The sequence below is a fragment of the Ostrea edulis genome, chromosome 6 (assembly GCF_947568905.1).
Source record: "Ostrea edulis chromosome 6, xbOstEdul1.1, whole genome shotgun sequence".
Lineage (NCBI taxonomy): Eukaryota > Metazoa > Mollusca > Bivalvia > Ostreida > Ostreidae > Ostrea > Ostrea edulis.
Window position 1 is genome coordinate 17,920,107 of NC_079169.1, and position 17,484 is coordinate 17,937,590.

The 17,484-nt window shown below is 38.3% G+C and overlaps 2 protein-coding genes across 6 annotated transcripts in view; both read right to left on the reverse strand.

Moving 5' to 3' along the window:
• Positions 1–2,885, reverse strand: part of LOC125645804 (kinetochore protein NDC80 homolog) — a 71,473-nt gene extending 68,588 nt beyond the window's left edge. The window contains exons 1-2 of one of the 5 annotated variants that reach the window (XM_056141741.1): positions 2,806–2,821; positions 954–1,044 (exon numbers count right to left, since the gene is read on the reverse strand). The gene's annotated coding sequence lies outside the window, so the exon portion shown is untranslated. Of the gene's footprint in view, positions 1–953; positions 1,045–2,805 lie in introns of those variants that run through there. The other 4 variants (XM_048871642.2, XM_048871644.2, XM_048871645.2 and 1 more) reach the window with 4 other exon arrangements.
• A 1,463-nt stretch (positions 2,886–4,348) lies between these two features.
• Positions 4,349–17,094, reverse strand: LOC125645817 (perlucin-like). Its single transcript, XM_048871669.2, has 5 exons — positions 16,946–17,094; positions 16,551–16,654; positions 9,627–9,723; positions 4,707–4,917; positions 4,349–4,445 (listed from the first exon to the last, which is right to left on the reverse strand). The coding sequence occupies exons 1-5, from the start codon at positions 16,983–16,985 to the stop codon at positions 4,415–4,417; spliced, it is 483 nt and encodes a 160-aa protein (XP_048727626.1). The 5' UTR covers positions 16,986–17,094; the 3' UTR covers positions 4,349–4,414.
• Positions 17,095–17,484: the final 390 nt, after the last annotated feature.

Sequence of the window (17,484 nt, forward strand, 5' to 3'; positions counted from 1 at the left end):
TGTGGGCCTGTGAAGAAGATTTATGAACGATTTGGCTACCCTGCTTGATTTGCTTTTATTATTTGAGAATTTCAAAGCAAAAATAGGGAAAAATACTTGCTTTTAAGCATTGGGAATGGGGTCTTATTTTGGCCCCCTACAGACCCTAAAAAAATCCATGGTATTTCACCATGGACGTTAAACAAACAACTTGGTAAGGAAACAAATGAAAAAAAAAATGAACTTGGACCACTTAAAAAAGTATGAAGGCTTTCATGGTGTTCACGAGTTCCAAGATGGTAGGAAAACTGACTGCAGTCTTCACGAAAACTCAGTGGTCCGAAGACCGAGGCGAGTGATTTTTACAGTCGGGTCAGTGAAATTTAAAAATTAGGAAGTCTGATGAGCTTGTAGACTTTTTGTAAGTCACATTAAATATAATGTTGGATTTATATATATTCCAGACCTGTTTACCCTGTCCAACCGATGTCAGTATTCCAGAACCAAGTTGTCAGTATTTTGAGCACTTTGTCAGTATAAAAGTTGAATATAGCAAAAAATGCTACGCGGGTTGTTAAACCCTTTTTATAGGAACAACTCCTTGTTGTCATATAAATAGGATGTTGCTGTTTACTGTTGCTTTTGTATTTTGCAATGTGTATAATTATCATGGTTTTCCATCATTCTTTAAATCTGTCATATTTTATAAAATACCACAGCATTTTGATAAAATAATTTTTTATAGAGTCCACGACGTTATCTCCTTGTAGAAGGTTGCTGGTTGTAATAATTTTGACCTTGCTCTTTGTTCAATAAATTTCGTTTAGATTATATTCCCTACATCCATACCATTTATCCCTTAATTTCAAAACAATTTGAACTTGATAAAATATGGAACGAAAACAAATACTCCATATTGAATTAATGTTAGAAATATCCATGAATCTTGTCTTTGACTTATCAGACACTTTCACCTTCGATAGGTCTTTAAGTTGTTTACTCTGAACGTGTCTGTAGCAGTCATTTATGCATCTGTGTCCGCAGCTGAAGTCCATGTTGCACACACTACAAAACACCATGTGATCTTTCTTTGATTGTTGGAGGCATGGCCAAAGCACTCTGTATGAGTCCTTAAAATTAGGGCATATTTTTTTTCTTCTTGTTTTGAACCTCTGAATGGGTTCGGATGTTTCGTTTGCATTCTCGTCAATCTGACATTCGCCATCCATGCTTTTTTAAAAGTTTGAAATAAATCAGTATCAATGGTGCGCTTTACACAATGACAACTTTAATTGACTAAACTGGTTCCCTATTGACCTCGCTTCTCTCCTCGGACTAATCAGCGGGGAACCAGTTAATTCAATTGACAAGGTTTTTTTTATCATACCGATTGGAAAATGATTTTTTTCCCAAATTCGTGGAAAATCGTAGATTCTTAACGTGCATCCGTAGAGCGTATTTTGACTTTAAAATCCGTGGAAAATACGGACAATCCGTACAAGTAAACAGCTCTGATATTCTAAACATCTTATTTACTTAAATTTACCATCAAAATAAAAATAAACCAAACAATAGCACATAAAGTAAGTGTTTGGACATCGTGGTTGGTTTATTTCATAAAGAACGATAACTATACTTGTAATTGTCGAGATAACTTGTACGTTGATCACGTGAATATTAAACGAACAACTTGTTGAAACAACAAAATGGCAGTGTTCAGTATCACACTGCACACCGGTAATTGTTGCTTTATTGCATTGTCCAATTAAAATGAACTTCAACAATTGCAGTTATCTCTGATTTTATGCAATTTTTATCATGTTTATAGTTTATAGAATTAATCAATTGTTTGAATTTGATGTTAGTAGAGAAGGCTACTTCCTAAGAAGCGCTTGGGCTGTTTTCATGTTTGTGAAAAATTTGTATTCTTGTTTGCAGGTGAAGAGTGAGAAAATACCGTGTACGGTGTTGTTTTTCTGGTATCGACAGAAAGGATGTCTTAGCCATAGTTTTAGTAAATTATTTGTACAATTTTACAATGCATTCCATAATGTATGTGATAAACATACAAAAATTTAGGAGACCAGTAAATTTCACTGTGGGCCCGTAAATTCTGACAGTTCACTGGTCCGACTGGCCAGCAAGTTTCAAATGTTTTCGTGAAGACTGACCGTATTTGGAAACGAGTTGGAGAAGCATTGCTGTTAGAACAATACAAGATATTTGGTGCAGTTCTTTTTTTCTTTGTTCGTTCTTTCTGTGCAATACAAGATACATGTATCTGGTCTGACAAAGCTTTGTCCGGTCTGACAGTGATCTTAAAATTTCGACAACTGTATTTCGTCGGTATTGAAAAAGTTTGAATTTAACATCAATTTAAAAACTGAATAGCAGAGTGTAAGTTCTTTCTGCAAGCATATGATTTTCCTTTCTTTGTCGAAATGGCTCGAGTAACTACATTTTTGCGCAGATTGTCAATGTTTACTTTTTCAGTAGATCCACCTACGAGATCTCGCGAAGCAGACGAAGAATTTCGCATGCTGTACATTATATTTAATGAAAAACATCTTTATTAGACATGCCCGAACACAAAGCTGGTACTCCTTTTGGTGTAAACAACATTTGGGACTAAATCACAGTGCCTATTTATATAGGCTATTATCGATATACGGAGATCCTATTCCGAAAACGTCAGAATAAAAAAAAAATCGGATAGGGCTTCATTATTGCAGCTAAGATCTCACTCTGATACCTGGGTCATATTAAAGTCTATATAAAACAATGTTTTTCACGTAAGTCCTATACACATGACATGTTGACACTTACCAAACTTAGCTTACCGAACTAGACTACATAAACAATCCTTTCAGCTTTCGCGCCTGTACTGAATACGCATGCGCATAAATAATATAACTGTAGGAAGTGTGTTGTTTCGTCCCATTATATGCTCGCTCCAAGTTGTTTCGCCCCATCGTTTGGTAGACCCCTGTACAACTATATGTGTGCGATCATAATCATCTACAGTCTACATTATTAAGGCTCTGTAAGGTGGCTACAGGTGTATTGTTAGACAAGGGCGAGAGACATCAAAATAGTTAAAAACATTTTATCTGGGGTTTAGACAAGAATGTGGAGTATCTCCATTTCCATGAGCCTGAAAAAGTGAAGATAACGAACAGTGATTAATCTCATGATGAATAGGTCATATCGTATCATTCATGATAATTCTGACGTCTGAAGTCATTATACTGCGGTACACAGAGAGAACAGACATATAATATACACTGTAACAGTTCAAAGTCATTATACTGCGGTACACAGAGAGAACAGACATATAATATACACTGTAACAGTTCAATCTGGGAACACGTACAGGATGCAATAGAGATACTTTATAAACACACTACAATAAACACACATTTATAAGAAGGAATGTACCAAAACCTCCAATTATATTTCAACCAGAAAGGAAACCAGTAGATAGCTTGATATTAGTCAGTGGCGGATTTAAGGGGGGCGCAGCAAATTTAAGATAAATCATGGTATCTTGTTTTTAAAAAATGTACCAAGCGATAACAGAAGCAATAATTTCTTCCTTTGATTTCTTTATTGGGAGAACTTAATTTTTTCTAAAAATCCTTAAAATTTGTCATTTTACTAATTCCACCTTATTAAAAATGATAGAAAATAGTACAAACGACTTTTAAAAATAGGTGACATATTTCAAGCCCTATAAAATCTATAAAATCCAGGAGTTTCCAGGGGTTTCACCCCCTGAGCCCCCACCATGGCGGCCCTCAGACCCCCTGCCTCATAAATTGCATGCCCCCCCCCCCCCCCCCCGTAACCACAATTCCTGTGTCCGGCTCTGTTAGTTATGATAAAACATTTTTGAGCATGATTGAAAATACTTTCATGCGTTTTCTAGATATCATTTCAAAAAAACAAAAAACATCTTGAAAACAGGAAATATGTGGATGACCTGGCCGACCAACAGATATATATTGAACAGATCTATTCACACATGCTGATGGAGTGATATGAACACTGCCCTTGTACCCAAATGACAAGTTATAATGCTGAATGTGTCGCTATGTGACCGAAGCCCGGGAAAAAAAAAGCTGGCGAGTACACATTTTATACTATGCTAAGAATTATTTAATGAAGTATCAGTGACGAGGAATAACAGATACATCTGAGAGAGAGAGAGAGAGAGAGAGAGAGAGAGAGAGAGAGAGAGAGAGAGAGAGAGAGAGAGAGAGGGATGCGTGCGTGCGTGCGTGCGGGCGGGTGGGTGGGTGTGTGTGCGTGCGTGCGTGCGAGCGTGCGTGCGTGCGTATGCATAATTAAACGATAGAAACAAAGAAACTAAACCAATTAGGGTTTATTTGCTTAAATGTTTAAGTCCTCTACAAAAGATTGAAATGACGAAAGGCTATCCAATGACATCAGGGACCGAGGTACTTCTGAAAGAAACAGAAATGACATTTAGTTAAATGAAATATAATGATAAATAACAAAGTATTCCGAACGTTGTTCCACTGCGCCACTACTTAGAAAATTGACATCTATTTGTTATGTTTGTCGAAATCTAATGCTACCCCAAACCAATCTAAATATATCCTGTACGCACACCCGATGTTTATATATATATATATATATATATATATATATATATATACACACAGCAAAATTGGCCTACTCTAAGCTGGAATGTGTCTACTCACGATTTCTCACATATAAAGTTGCTTTTAGTGCTGCACGGGGCATCGTTCCACTGAAAGCTTACAGGGTGGTAGAATTCCGCACAGTCTTCTGTATGACCCAGGTCGTTTGGTTCCCCAGTAGCCCAATCAGAAAAATCTACATTATCCTGTGTCGTCTGCCAGATGTAGTGTCCCTCATTTATGATGTCAGACAGTCCAATCCAATAGTTTGCTTTCAAAGGGGAGGAACAGCATAAAGATTACTTGTATATAGCGTGTGCATGACAAGACAACATATAAGGATGTTTATTTAGGGATGCATTCTTGTCTTAATTCAGACAAAGAAAAAAATATGTTTCATGTGTGTACGTGTGTTTGTGATTCATGGAACCACACTACCACTATAACCACTCAGCGTTAGATTGTGGAACCACACTACCATTATAACCACTCAGCGCTAGATTGTGGAACCACACTACAATTATAACCACTCAGAGTTAGATTGTGGAACCACACTACCACTATAACCACTCAGCGTTAGATTGTGGAGCCACACTCCCATTATAACCACTCAGCGCTAGATTGTGGAACCATACTACCATTATAACCACTCAGCGTTAGTTTGTGGAGCCACACTCCCATAATAACCACTCAGCGCTAGATTGTGGAACCACACTACCATTATAACCACTCAGCGTTAGATTGTGGAACCACAATACCATTATAACCATTCAGCGTTAGATTGTGGAGCCACATTACCATTATAACCACTCAGTGTTAGATTGTGGAGCCACACTCCCATTATAACCACTCAGCGTTAGATTGTGGAACCACACTACCACTATGACCACTCAGAGTTAGATTGTGGAGCAACACTACCATTATAACCACTCAGCGTTAGATTGTGGAGCCACATTACCATTATAACCACTCAGCGTTAGATTGTGGAGCCACACTCCCATTATAACCACTCAGCGTTAGATTGTGGAACCACACTACCATTATAACCACTCAGCGTTAGATTGTGGCGCCATACTCCCATTATAACCACTCAGCGCTAAATTGTGGAACCACACTACCACTATAACCACACAGCGTTAGATTGTGGAGCCACATTACCATTATAACCACTCAGTGTTAGATTGTGGAACCACACTACCATTATAACCACTCAGAGTTAGATTGTGGAACCACACTACCATTATAACCACTCAGCGCTAGATTGTGGAACCACACTACCATTATAACCACTCAGAGTTAGATTGTGGCGCCATACTCCCATTATAACCACTCAGCGCTAAATTGTGGAACCACACTACCACTATAACCACACAGCGTTAGATTGTGGAGCCACATTACCATTATAACCACTCAGTGTTAGATTGTGGAACCACACTACCATTATAACCACTCAGAGTTAGATTGTGGAGCCACACTACCATTATAACCACTCAGAGTTAGATTGTGGAACCACACTACCATTATAACCACTCAGCGCTAGATTGTGGAACCACACTACCATTATAACCACTCAGCGTTAGATTGTGGCGCCATACTCCCATTATAACCACTCAGCGCTAAATTGTGGAACCACACTACCACTATAACCACACAGCGTTAGATTGTGGAGCCACATTACCATTATAACCACTCAGTGTTAGATTGTGGAACCACACTACCATTATAACCACTCAGAGTTAGATTGTGGAGCCACACTACCATTATAACCACTCAGAGTTAGATTGTGGAACCACACTACCATTATAACCACTCAGAGTTAGATTGTGGAACCACACTACCATTATAACCACTCAGAGTTAGATTGTGGAACCACACTACCATTATAACTACTCAGTGTTAGATTGTGGAACCACACTACCATTATAACCACTCAGAGTTAGATTGTGGAACCACACTACCATTATAACCACTCAGAGTTAGATTGTGGAGCCACAGTACCATTATAACCACTCAGTGTTAGATTGTGGAGCCACACTACCATTATAACCACTCAGCGTTACATTGTGGAGCCACATTCCCATTATAACCACTCATTGCTAGATTGTGGAACCACACTACCATTATAACCACTCAGCGCTAGATTGTGGAGCCACACTACCATTATAACCACTCAGTGCTAGATTGTGGAGCCACACTACCATTATAACCACTCAGCGCTAGATTGAGCTTTGGTCTTTGGGAACTTGAATTTTAGGGGACCATATTTATGGTGAAATTATCGGCGTAGTAAAATATTACTTTAAAACTCCCTGACTTAAATGGGGTTTTTTTTCAAAAAAAAAAAAAAAAAAGTAAATTACTTTTAACTTCAGCTGTACATGTACAAAGTCGCAATTAAGTATTTTCAAATACATGGTCCAAATAAGTCTTCAAATGATAATCATAATCATAATCAATGGAAGAAAAGAAAACTTGAAAGATGAACTGGTTATCCACTTTAGACAAAATGATTTTCTCTTATTTAAATGATTCAACACCTCTGCTTTATCTATGCTAATTGTACCTTTTCACAGCAGTGTAAAGAGCTAGGTACGTTAGGAAGCAAAATCGGCCGTCTACAAATTTGATAAAATTAAACACATAAGATGTCCACAATATGCCATTGTCAGAACACATTATTTTTTCCCTATGTCTCTTGTCGTTTTCTTGTAAGCATTAGTTAAATATAGCGTTGTTTCTAACCAAAACAAAAAACAAAAAAACAAAAAACGCATATAACGCCATCATGACGTCGACGTTTATGAACAACTTTTTTGAAGGCAAAAACTACCCGACTACCCGACCCTAAACGGAATAGAAAGAAATCTACAAAATAAAAGATAAGTGTGTTTAGTTTTAACCGTGGAATTAAGAACTAGGCTAGACCATGTTTTTGTAACTTATCATTACCAATTATTGCCGAAAATGTGCGAATTTTGGCAGAAAGAGAATCAATGTGAGCTATTACCTATGCATATATAGTCAACAGTTTTTAAAAAAAATAATTCATGAATTCTTTTTAAAATATATTTTGCGCTTGGTGTACTTTGCACGGGTCTTCCATATTTGATCGATATTTACAAATTTTGTTTGTTTCCCTTAAATGTCGTTTGTATATTTAACAAGTTGAATTCTTTTAATAGAAAATTGAAAGAATGTGTAATTCTCCTTTGTCATACCGCTGATATTAAGGAATCACACTGGTACATGTAATTGTCCAATCAAAATCAAGATGAACTTAATTTATTTTAGTTTCACATATTTAAAAGAATTTTTCTTACATGCGCGATTTTCTCATTTGCTTTTCAATCTAATTAGAATTAGATCTTCCATCCGCTCCCCGGTTTTAGATGGACGCGACGTATCGAAAACCGGGGAGCGGATGGAAGATCTAATTTTAATTGGATTGATTTCCTTTTATTCTTTTCTCTCAATTTTTGCATCCCAATTAGGAAATTCTGGGTAATTGTAGTTTACTAAGGAACTATTTGATGTTGGTACCTGATGCTACTTCTTGGAGTGCACTCAAGCTGTTTACACACATGTGAAAAACACGCGGATTTGGTTACGTTTGCGGATAGAGAATTTTTTCCCCCTAAAATTTTCAAATTTAAGGTAAATCGCGGTATCTTGTTTTAAAAAATGTACTAAACGATAAAAAAAAAAGCAATAATTTCTTCCACCTTCGGAGAAAAAATGACAAAATCCTTTGATTTCTTGAATTACTTTATTGGGCCCCCGGACCCCCACCAGGACTTCGCCCTGGACCCACTGCCTCATAAAGTGGCGCCCCCCGTAACCCCAATTCCTGGATCCGCCCCTGATAACGACCACAGAACCTGCGAAATGGTGACCGCAATTGCAATTGTAAATATCGTATTTGCCAATGCTTGTTGGTTTGGGTTTGTAAAATGTTAAAGAAACAGAAAGTTTTCATATATAATATTCATAGTGCAAATAAGAATACAGTTTGTGACGATCAATAAGGTGAGCACCCCGTGAGCTGAAAGAACTTGTGTTCAAACCGTTTGTATTATGTGCACAATAAAAAAATGTTCAAATCAATCAAATCAACGAATCACTGGTGAATAAATTACATTTAGGTCTGCTCTATCGGAATTTCTGGTCCTTTGGCATGAAAAATTGAACTATAACTTTGACACAAAAAACAAATACTACGATATCCCGCAGTGGCAAATTTAGAGCGTGGCCTCCCTTTTTGTGACCAAATCAATTATTTGTTTTTATCTATTGATTTTATTATGTATTAGAATAATCGATAAAAGTAACATAAAAAAAACCTCAAAACTATGGCGAGCCAAATTATCATAAACTAAAAATATTGACGATATCTTTGATTATTTGAAGACATCATCAATGCAATTATTGCGCACAATAATTAAATTGATGCAATTCAATTGATGAGATAAATAATTGATTTGCTGTAAACATCTATTATTGAATTATGAGGAAGTAAGTAGCGCATATTTGATGTGGAATTTTAATTGATAGGCCCGAAATCTTCCACACTAGTCTGTATATCGCTGCTGTGATGTGATGGGCGAGAAACCACCCGGTGACCTGGACCGGTAAATGTCCGAGCAAAAATAAACATGTGGAATCGAGAGAACAATGACGTACATTTCTGTCATGTTAAGAACCTGTGGCTTGGAATTTGGCATGCAAGTAGTTAAAACATGGATCTATGCAAGGAGGCCGCCAAATTACACATATCTCACCTACCTTATGATTTTTTAGGCATTTGAAGCAAGTGGGTAATTTTTTTTATCTGAGTCAGAGTTCGACTCTTTTCTATATTTGTGGTATCACAAAGTTTGGGCCCAAAACGGGCTTAGCCCCTGTGACCAAGATACAGCGTAAGATACATTATGTATACATGCATTAAAACCATGAAACAGAAATAATCAAGCATAATATTACCCGTCGTTCCAATTTCCTGCAGATGTTTTTTAAGGAAATTATTTTCCGAGACAGATTCTACTTCAACCAGTTTTGCTTTCACTGTGCTGCAATAAAACTAAAGAAAAGGAGGGATTTTAGTAGTAACTTGCCATTGAATTGAATATAAATACATGCATGAAAGGTGAATATAACGAACAGTGATCAATCTCATAACTCCTATAAGCAATACAAAATAGATAGTTGGACAAACAGGACGCCTGGACACACCAGAGGTGGGATCAGGTGCCTAGGAGGAGTAAGCATCCTCTGTCGACCGGTCACACCCGCCGTGAACCCTATATCTTGATCAGGTAAACGGAGTTATTCGTAGTCAAAATCAGTGTGGAAGAATGGTCTAACAATCGGCATGAAACATGTCAGACAGTAATCCGAGATTCCTCTGACTCTTACCCCCGCTTTTATATTTGACATGTGCGGGGGAGAGTCAGAGCGGACTCCATATTGAAAAGTGGGAATTCAGCGACACCAGCTGGTGTCGCTGCTTTACCTACCTCTTACAACTTTATTTCGCGGACCCATCTTCCAAGACGCGAGGATTCAGTTATCGGAAGATTATTCTACAAATACATCATGATTAATACGATGCTATCGCCGTTTAAACGATGGAATTTTGTGTTTATATGTGCTGACGTCATGCACAAAGAAATCAAATGGCGAGGCGGCGACCTAATTCAAGTGATGCTCCATTTGTCGGTGTTAGGGCCGTTTAAACGGCGATAGCATCGTATTAATCATGATTTATTTATAAATTTATCTTCCGTTAACTGAATTCTCACGTCTTGGAAGATAGATCCGCGAAATAAAGTTGTAAGAGGTAGGTAAAGCAGCGACACCAGCTGGTGTTGCTAAATTCCCACTTTTCAATATGGAGTCCGCTCTGACTCTCCCCCGCACATGTCAAATATAAAAGCGGGGGTAAGAGTCAGAGGAATCTCGGATTAGTCAGACAGCATTTGCCCCAATGATAGGTTGTATTGGCAAACTACATCGTATTAACGACCATAGAATTTGCGAAATGCTGACTTCAATCGAGACTGTTGAAACCCCTGTACCATCAACTTTTTTTCAGTACATGTAGCTTGCCTCGATTTAAAAACTGACCAAATGCAAAATAAGATCTTGCGTATCGAATCAGTTGAGAGATGTAAACACCATATGGAATATTGCTACATGAATATGGAAAGTTGACGATGATTGATTGAATATTGCTTTATGACTCTCTCGAGAATATTTCACTCATATGGAGACGTCACCACTGCCGGTGAAGGGCTGCAAAATTTAGGCCTATGCTCGGCGCTTATGGCCTTTGAGCAGGGAGGGATCTTTATCGTGCCACACCTGCTGTGACACGGGACCACGGTTTTTGCGGTCTCATCCGAAGGACCGCCCCATTTAGTCACCTCTTACGACAAGCAAGGAGTACTGAGGACCTATTCTAACCTGGATCCCCACGGGAAGTTGACGATGAAGAAGCTGAAATCAATCTTTAAATCTTCAAAAACAAAATAAGTTGGAAATAAGATAAATCAGACAAACATATGTTAAAAAGATAAGGAAATGTGCAAGTTTCAGAAATGTTGCTATTTTTTAATGGAGGAAACTACTTTTGATATGTATGTAGGCCCCTAATACTGAAATAAAACTGAATTTGGTCTGAATCAAAGTGTCGTGATAGGGAGAGTTGCCATGGTGTGAGAACGTTATATAAGAATTTCAGTTTGAAAATACATGAGGTTATGTACTGCGGTGCTTCACGTCAGCAGCACCTCATGAAAAGGATATCAGCGTGCAGGGTTGTAGTTCATATCCTCATGTATTTTCATAATTAAGATTTCTTTTTTACATTTACATTCTACTTTACTTTCTGTCCTTCGGTCGGTGAATTAGAGTACTATATTCTTTAAGATTCATGCGCGCATTGATCTCAACTACAGCACATTCATGAGGAAGTGGCTATCAGATAGATATTGTTCAATACATGACGCTTGTAAATTATCTGAATATACACAAAGTTGTCATGATTCGTAAAAACAAGGACACAATAAAAATTAGTAAAGCTGTTATAAAACAATGAGCGTAAGAACGCCATGCAAGGTTACCCGGATCTGTAGTTACGAACAAGGTTATCCGGATCAGTAGTTACGAACAAGGTTACCCGGATCTGTAGTTACTAACAAGGATACCCGGATCAGTAGTTACTAACAAGGATACCCGGATCTGTAGTTACTAACAAGGATACCCGGATCTGTAGTTACGAACAAGGTTATCCGGATCAGTAGTTACGAACAAGGTTACCCGGATCAGTAGTTACGAACAAGGTTATCCGGATCTGTAGTTACGAACAAGGATACCCGGATCAGTAGTTACGAACAAGGATACCCGGATCTGTAGTTACTAACAAGGATACCCGGATCTGTAGTTACAAACAAGGTTATCCGGATCAGTAGTTACGAACAAGGTTATCCGGATCTGTAGTTACTAACAAGGTTATCCGGATCAGAAGTTACGAACAAGGTTATCCGGATCTGTAGTTACTAACAAGGTTACCCGGATCAGTAGTTACGAACAAGGTTTTCCGGATCAGTAGTTACGAACAAGGTTATCCGGATCTGTAGTTACGAACAAGGTTATCCGGATCAGCAGTTACGAACAAGGTTACCCGGATCAGTAGTTACGAACAAGGTTATCCGGATCAGTAGTTACGAACAAGGTTATCCGGATCAGTAGTTACGAACAAGGGTACTCGGATTAGTAATTACGAATAATACATGTTATCTGATGAAAACTACTGATGATAGGCTCCATACAGTGTTATCATTGATGTCATCAGGATCTAAAAGTCATGTAAGGTAACAGAAGCTTGTAAACTAAAGTACAATGTAGTACTAGTGTCAATACAAGTCAGACACAATCTTTAAATTTTTGTGAACCTCGAAAAGACAAACAATCACTTATGCCTTCAATTTGATCCAGATGTGCCTTTTATTTGCTCAACAGATCTTCACCTTGCCCAGCATGGGTCCCCATATGTCTATTTTATGAACGATACTTCTAAACTGGCTTTCAGACTTCCTCACAATCCTGACATCAAACTTATCCCGTCTCCAAGTTCTTTGCAGGTTTCTTTCTAAGGCACGGTGATGAAACTGGACAGGACACGTGCTACGAAGGGAAGGTGACAACGACAGTGAGACGGTGTTAAGGTGGACACCAGATGGGAAGAGGGCAAGACAGATAGAAAACAACCTGGCAAATTACAGTACAAGCAAAAAGAATTTAAGGAGTCCAGGATGGAGAAGCTGAAATGGGGCCAAGATGGTGGCAGGAGACAGAGTGTCGCGGCCTTACTGATGCGTCTTCTGGCGTGGAGGGAATTAAGTGCTAAGTAAATCACTTCTATTTGTCAGAAAATATTGGAAGTTCCAACAAATAATTTGTTTCTTTAGGATCACGACATCTTGGTGAATCTCTGTTACAAGTCTGGTAGTATTATAGGCATACGCTTCTGTACTACAGACCTGACGACATTGTCCAAGTAGATGAAGACATCCAACTGTTCAATTGTTTTGCATCACAGTCAAGCTGACTTGATTTGAATTGGGCTAGCCTCAAAGTTAGGAAATAATAATTTACTTTGTTGACGCTATTATTATTGAGATCTATTAGTCGTCTTCGGGTCCGACGTGGCCACCATCAGATTTAATGATATTGTTAGAGCGTTAGCTACGTGAGGTTGTGGATTGGATCCCTGCTTAAACTTCGATCGCAAAGTTGGTAGTGACTTCTCCTTCGTTAAACACTCTGCATCAAAAAAGTACATACAATGCACATAAAAATGTTCGCAACACTTAGACCGTTCTTGATACGTTGGTTTTGACTACGGATAACTCCGTTTATCTGATCAAGATATAGGACTCATGGCGGGTGTGACCGATCGACAGGGGATGCTTACTCCTCCTAAGCACCTGATCCCACCTCTGGTGTGTCCAATGGTCCGTGTTTGCCCAAATATGTATTTCGTATTCCTTATAGGAGTTATGAGATTGATCACTGTTCGTTATCTTCAACTTTCACTTTGCACTTTTTACGATATATGTGAAAAATGGCTTTTTGACATCACAAACACAATGGTCCGTGTTTGCCCAACTATCTATTTTGTATTGCTTGTAGGAGTTATGAGATTGATCACTGTTCATTATATTCACCTTCCCCAACAAAAATGGAACTTATATTTATCTTGTGATCAGTCATTCAACAAATTGATTGTTTTGCTGTTTTCCGCCAAACTCGAAGAATTTTTTCAGTTATCTGGCGGCTCCCAGTTTTTATGGGTGGAAGAGAGAACTCAGATACAATGTACCTGGGAAGACACCACCGACCTTCCGAAAGTAAACTGGAAAAATTTCTCACCGGCGCGAGCGGGATTCGAACCCGCGCTGAACAAAGGTGAGAGGCCGTGTGATTTTAAGCGCGATGCTCTAACCACTCGGCCACGGAGGCCCTCATTCAACAAATTACTTCGTTAAACAACACTATAATTCTAAGCACAAGTACTCTTAAGTTGATATCAAAAAGATACTGGAGTTCTTCATTGACAATACATCCAATGTCTCTGGTGATCAGGTCTTCCAACAGTCTGTTGGAATGTTACGAGGAAGAAGTTATTCATAAATTTCTACATGAGAAGAAAAAATCTGCTATTGTGCCTTCAACTCGACACTTAAAACATCGACAACGTATTATCTTTTAACAATACTCACTTTCATTCATAAATATTGATTCGATATATCTCAGTGAACTGCAAACAAAAGGCACCACAGAGTCTTCCATATCTGCTTAATATTTTAATGAGAACAGATGTTAGCAGCAAACTAATACCTCAACGATAAACGGGATGATTTCAGCTTCTTCGTCGTCAACTTTCCATATTCATGGAGCAATATTCCCCATCACCTGTAGACGGTGTTTCTGTCTCTCAGTTGATTCGATGTGCGAGAGCATGTATTTTTTAATCGAGGCAGTGAGTTGATGTTACATGGGTTTCAACAGTCTCGTTTAAAGTCAGCATTCGGTAAACTCTGTGGTCGTTAAAATGTTCTGATTTGTAAATGCAATCTGCCATAAAGTGGAACGCTGTATGACGGGTTAGCATGTTCTTTACATACTAATTTTGACTGCGGAAAACTCCGTTTATCTTATGAAGATATAGGGCTCATGGCCGGTGTTGTCGGTCAATAGGAGATGCTTCTGCTTCCTTGGCACCTTATTCCACCTCTAGTATGCCCAGGGGTCTTTTTTGCCCTGTTCTCAAATTTGTATCCTTTGTAGGATTTATGAGACTTTGTTCATTTTCTTCACTTACTCGTGTCGGGGGTCTTTCGGATGAAACCTTAAAATCCATGGGTAGCGAGCGCTGACACAATGAATACCTTTTAATGCTACGACCCCGAGTTTTATCTAAACGTGTATCACTCCACTTACAGCAGGTTATATCTCTAAATGAGAGAAATACTATTATTGGAACGTTAGACAACATACATTGTTCAAATGGTGGTTCCGGTCCGTATACATATTCAAGGTCGCTAGAAACAACCATGACACCTGTTCCCATTTGGAAAATGTAAAGTCTTCACAGGCCAACTCCCAAAAGACCATCGTACAGGCCAACCCCAACCCCACAAAAGTCCATCGCACAGGCCGACCCCAACCCCCCAAAAGTCCATCGCACAGGCCGACCCCAACCCCCCAAAAGTCCATCGCACAGGCCGACCCCAACCCCCCAAAAAGTCCATCGCACAGGCCAATCCCCCAAAAGAAAAGAAGATTAAGGCGAGGTATATCGCTGGTACTGATAGAAAGTGTGACACAGTCAGGAAAGCGTTCAATCTGTGTAGGAATGACGTTGAAATGAGCAGGACCTGACTGTTCGTCCTCAACGCGTTGTCAGTAAATGTGAACGCGTGTTTCGGATAAACAAGCCATCTTGTTAAGGTGGAAGTTTATTGACACCATAAAGCATCAAAATAGTGCCTAATATAGGTTACAGGTTACCTAAAACTGTTTACTCATTACATTGTGTTCACCCCTTCCCATCCCACCCCTAATACTCCTCTAAATTGGACGTTAAATTCCAGCAACACAAATTATGATATATCTCAATTCGCATTTGAACAAAGCTTTTATGATAAATCTATGAAATTAACATATAGCCCAGTAGCTAAGTACTTCGTTACTAGCTTGAAAATACGGATGTATATTTAATTGCTGTTATAAAATTTAGAAATTCATTTCAAAATTAAGGATTATCTCCCTCATGCATAGCACTTATCCTTGGACGAATTTGGCTCCACTTTTTTGGCATGCTGTTTTTGGTTATATTTAGCTCTAAAGCTTCATAGTTATTTCGGATTTCAAACATTTCGGTTGAGCATCACTGAAGAGACATTATTTGTCGAAATGCGCATTTGGTGCATCAAAATTGGTACCGTATAAGTTTTACATTATGACCCCTAGGTCGAGGTTTCTGCTGGTGGACTGTTAGTCCCCGAGGGTCTCTACAGCCCAGTAGCTAAGTACTTCGTTACTAGCTTGAAAATACAGATGTATATTTAATTGCTGTTATAAAATTTTAAAATTCATTTCAAAATTAAGGATTATCTCCCTCATGCATAGCTCTTATCCTTGGACGAATTTGGCTCCACTTTTTTGGCACGCTGTTTTTGGCCATATTTAGCTCTAAAGCTTCATAGTTATTTCGGATTTCAAACATTTCGGTTGAGCATCACTGAAGAGACATTATTTGTCGAAATGCGCATCTGGTGCATCAAAATTGGTACCGTATAAGTTTTACATATAGCTTATTCACATCAATACACAATTTACCATAGCTTCTATCCAACCCTCAGGTTCGGAGTCAATAAAAGCATAGCATGATCCACCATTGTGAAGCCATCCGTCAGGACAGACGCCAGCGCTGACTACCACAACTGAAATCATAAATAACCCACGCAACTGAAATCATAAATAACCCACACAACTGAAATCATAAATAACCCACGCAACTGAAATCATAAATAACCCACACAACTGAAATCATAAATAACCCACGCATATGACAGACACAATTACCCTGAGCTGTGACATTTGTAGTATATATTTATATATAGATGAAGGTGAACGATTTTTGTTCTATAACTAAAGTTAAAGTTTCTTTTTGAAATGATGTACTTAAACTATGAGACAATTGACTGCAAATAGATCATGATAAATGTGTTTACCGATGGAGAAGGAAACCAATCCGACTAAATAATATCTCATTATGCACGAAAACGTAGGCAAATTTAGAAGCAGACGTTAACACACTGATAACTGATAAGATCTCAAGTGGTGATCTTCCAAATTAAACGTGAGTGTGTCATGATGTCATGGTTATTCTAAAAAGAAAATACTCCAGAAACGCGATTCATGAAAACTATGCTGGCGTGTTGCAGTTCATGTCCTCGTCAGTCATACGTTTTCAAAAATGAATTTTTTAATATCATACTTTCAACTTTCATTTTTGTCGGAATTTCCAAGGGTTGAAATAGACCGTACTATATTTATCTAGATTCATACCCACATTATTCACACCTGCACTACTTTCATGAGAAAATGGCGATCATTACAATTGGTCAAGATATCGAAGGCAAAAACATTGGAAATGTAAATACAGAAGAAACAGTGATATTCATTTCCCATTACCTAATTATCGTGTTGGAGATTGTGTATACAAACAATGTGTTATTTATAAGCGATAATTCTTAATAAAAATCTTTCT

Excerpts from the sequence above, each read along its gene's own strand:
- LOC125645817 (XM_048871669.2), bottom strand. The coding sequence starts at position 16,985 with ATGAGATATTATTTAGTCGGATTGGTTTCCTTCTCCATCG. Across the intron at positions 4,918-9,626 it reads GCAGGAAATTGGAACGACGG|CAAACTATTGGATTGGACTG; the intron begins GTAATATTATGC and ends CCCCTTTGAAAG. Across the intron at positions 4,446-4,706 it reads AACTTTATATGTGAGAAATC|AAGTACCTCGGTCCCTGATG; the intron begins GTGAGTAGACAC and ends TGTTTCTTTCAG.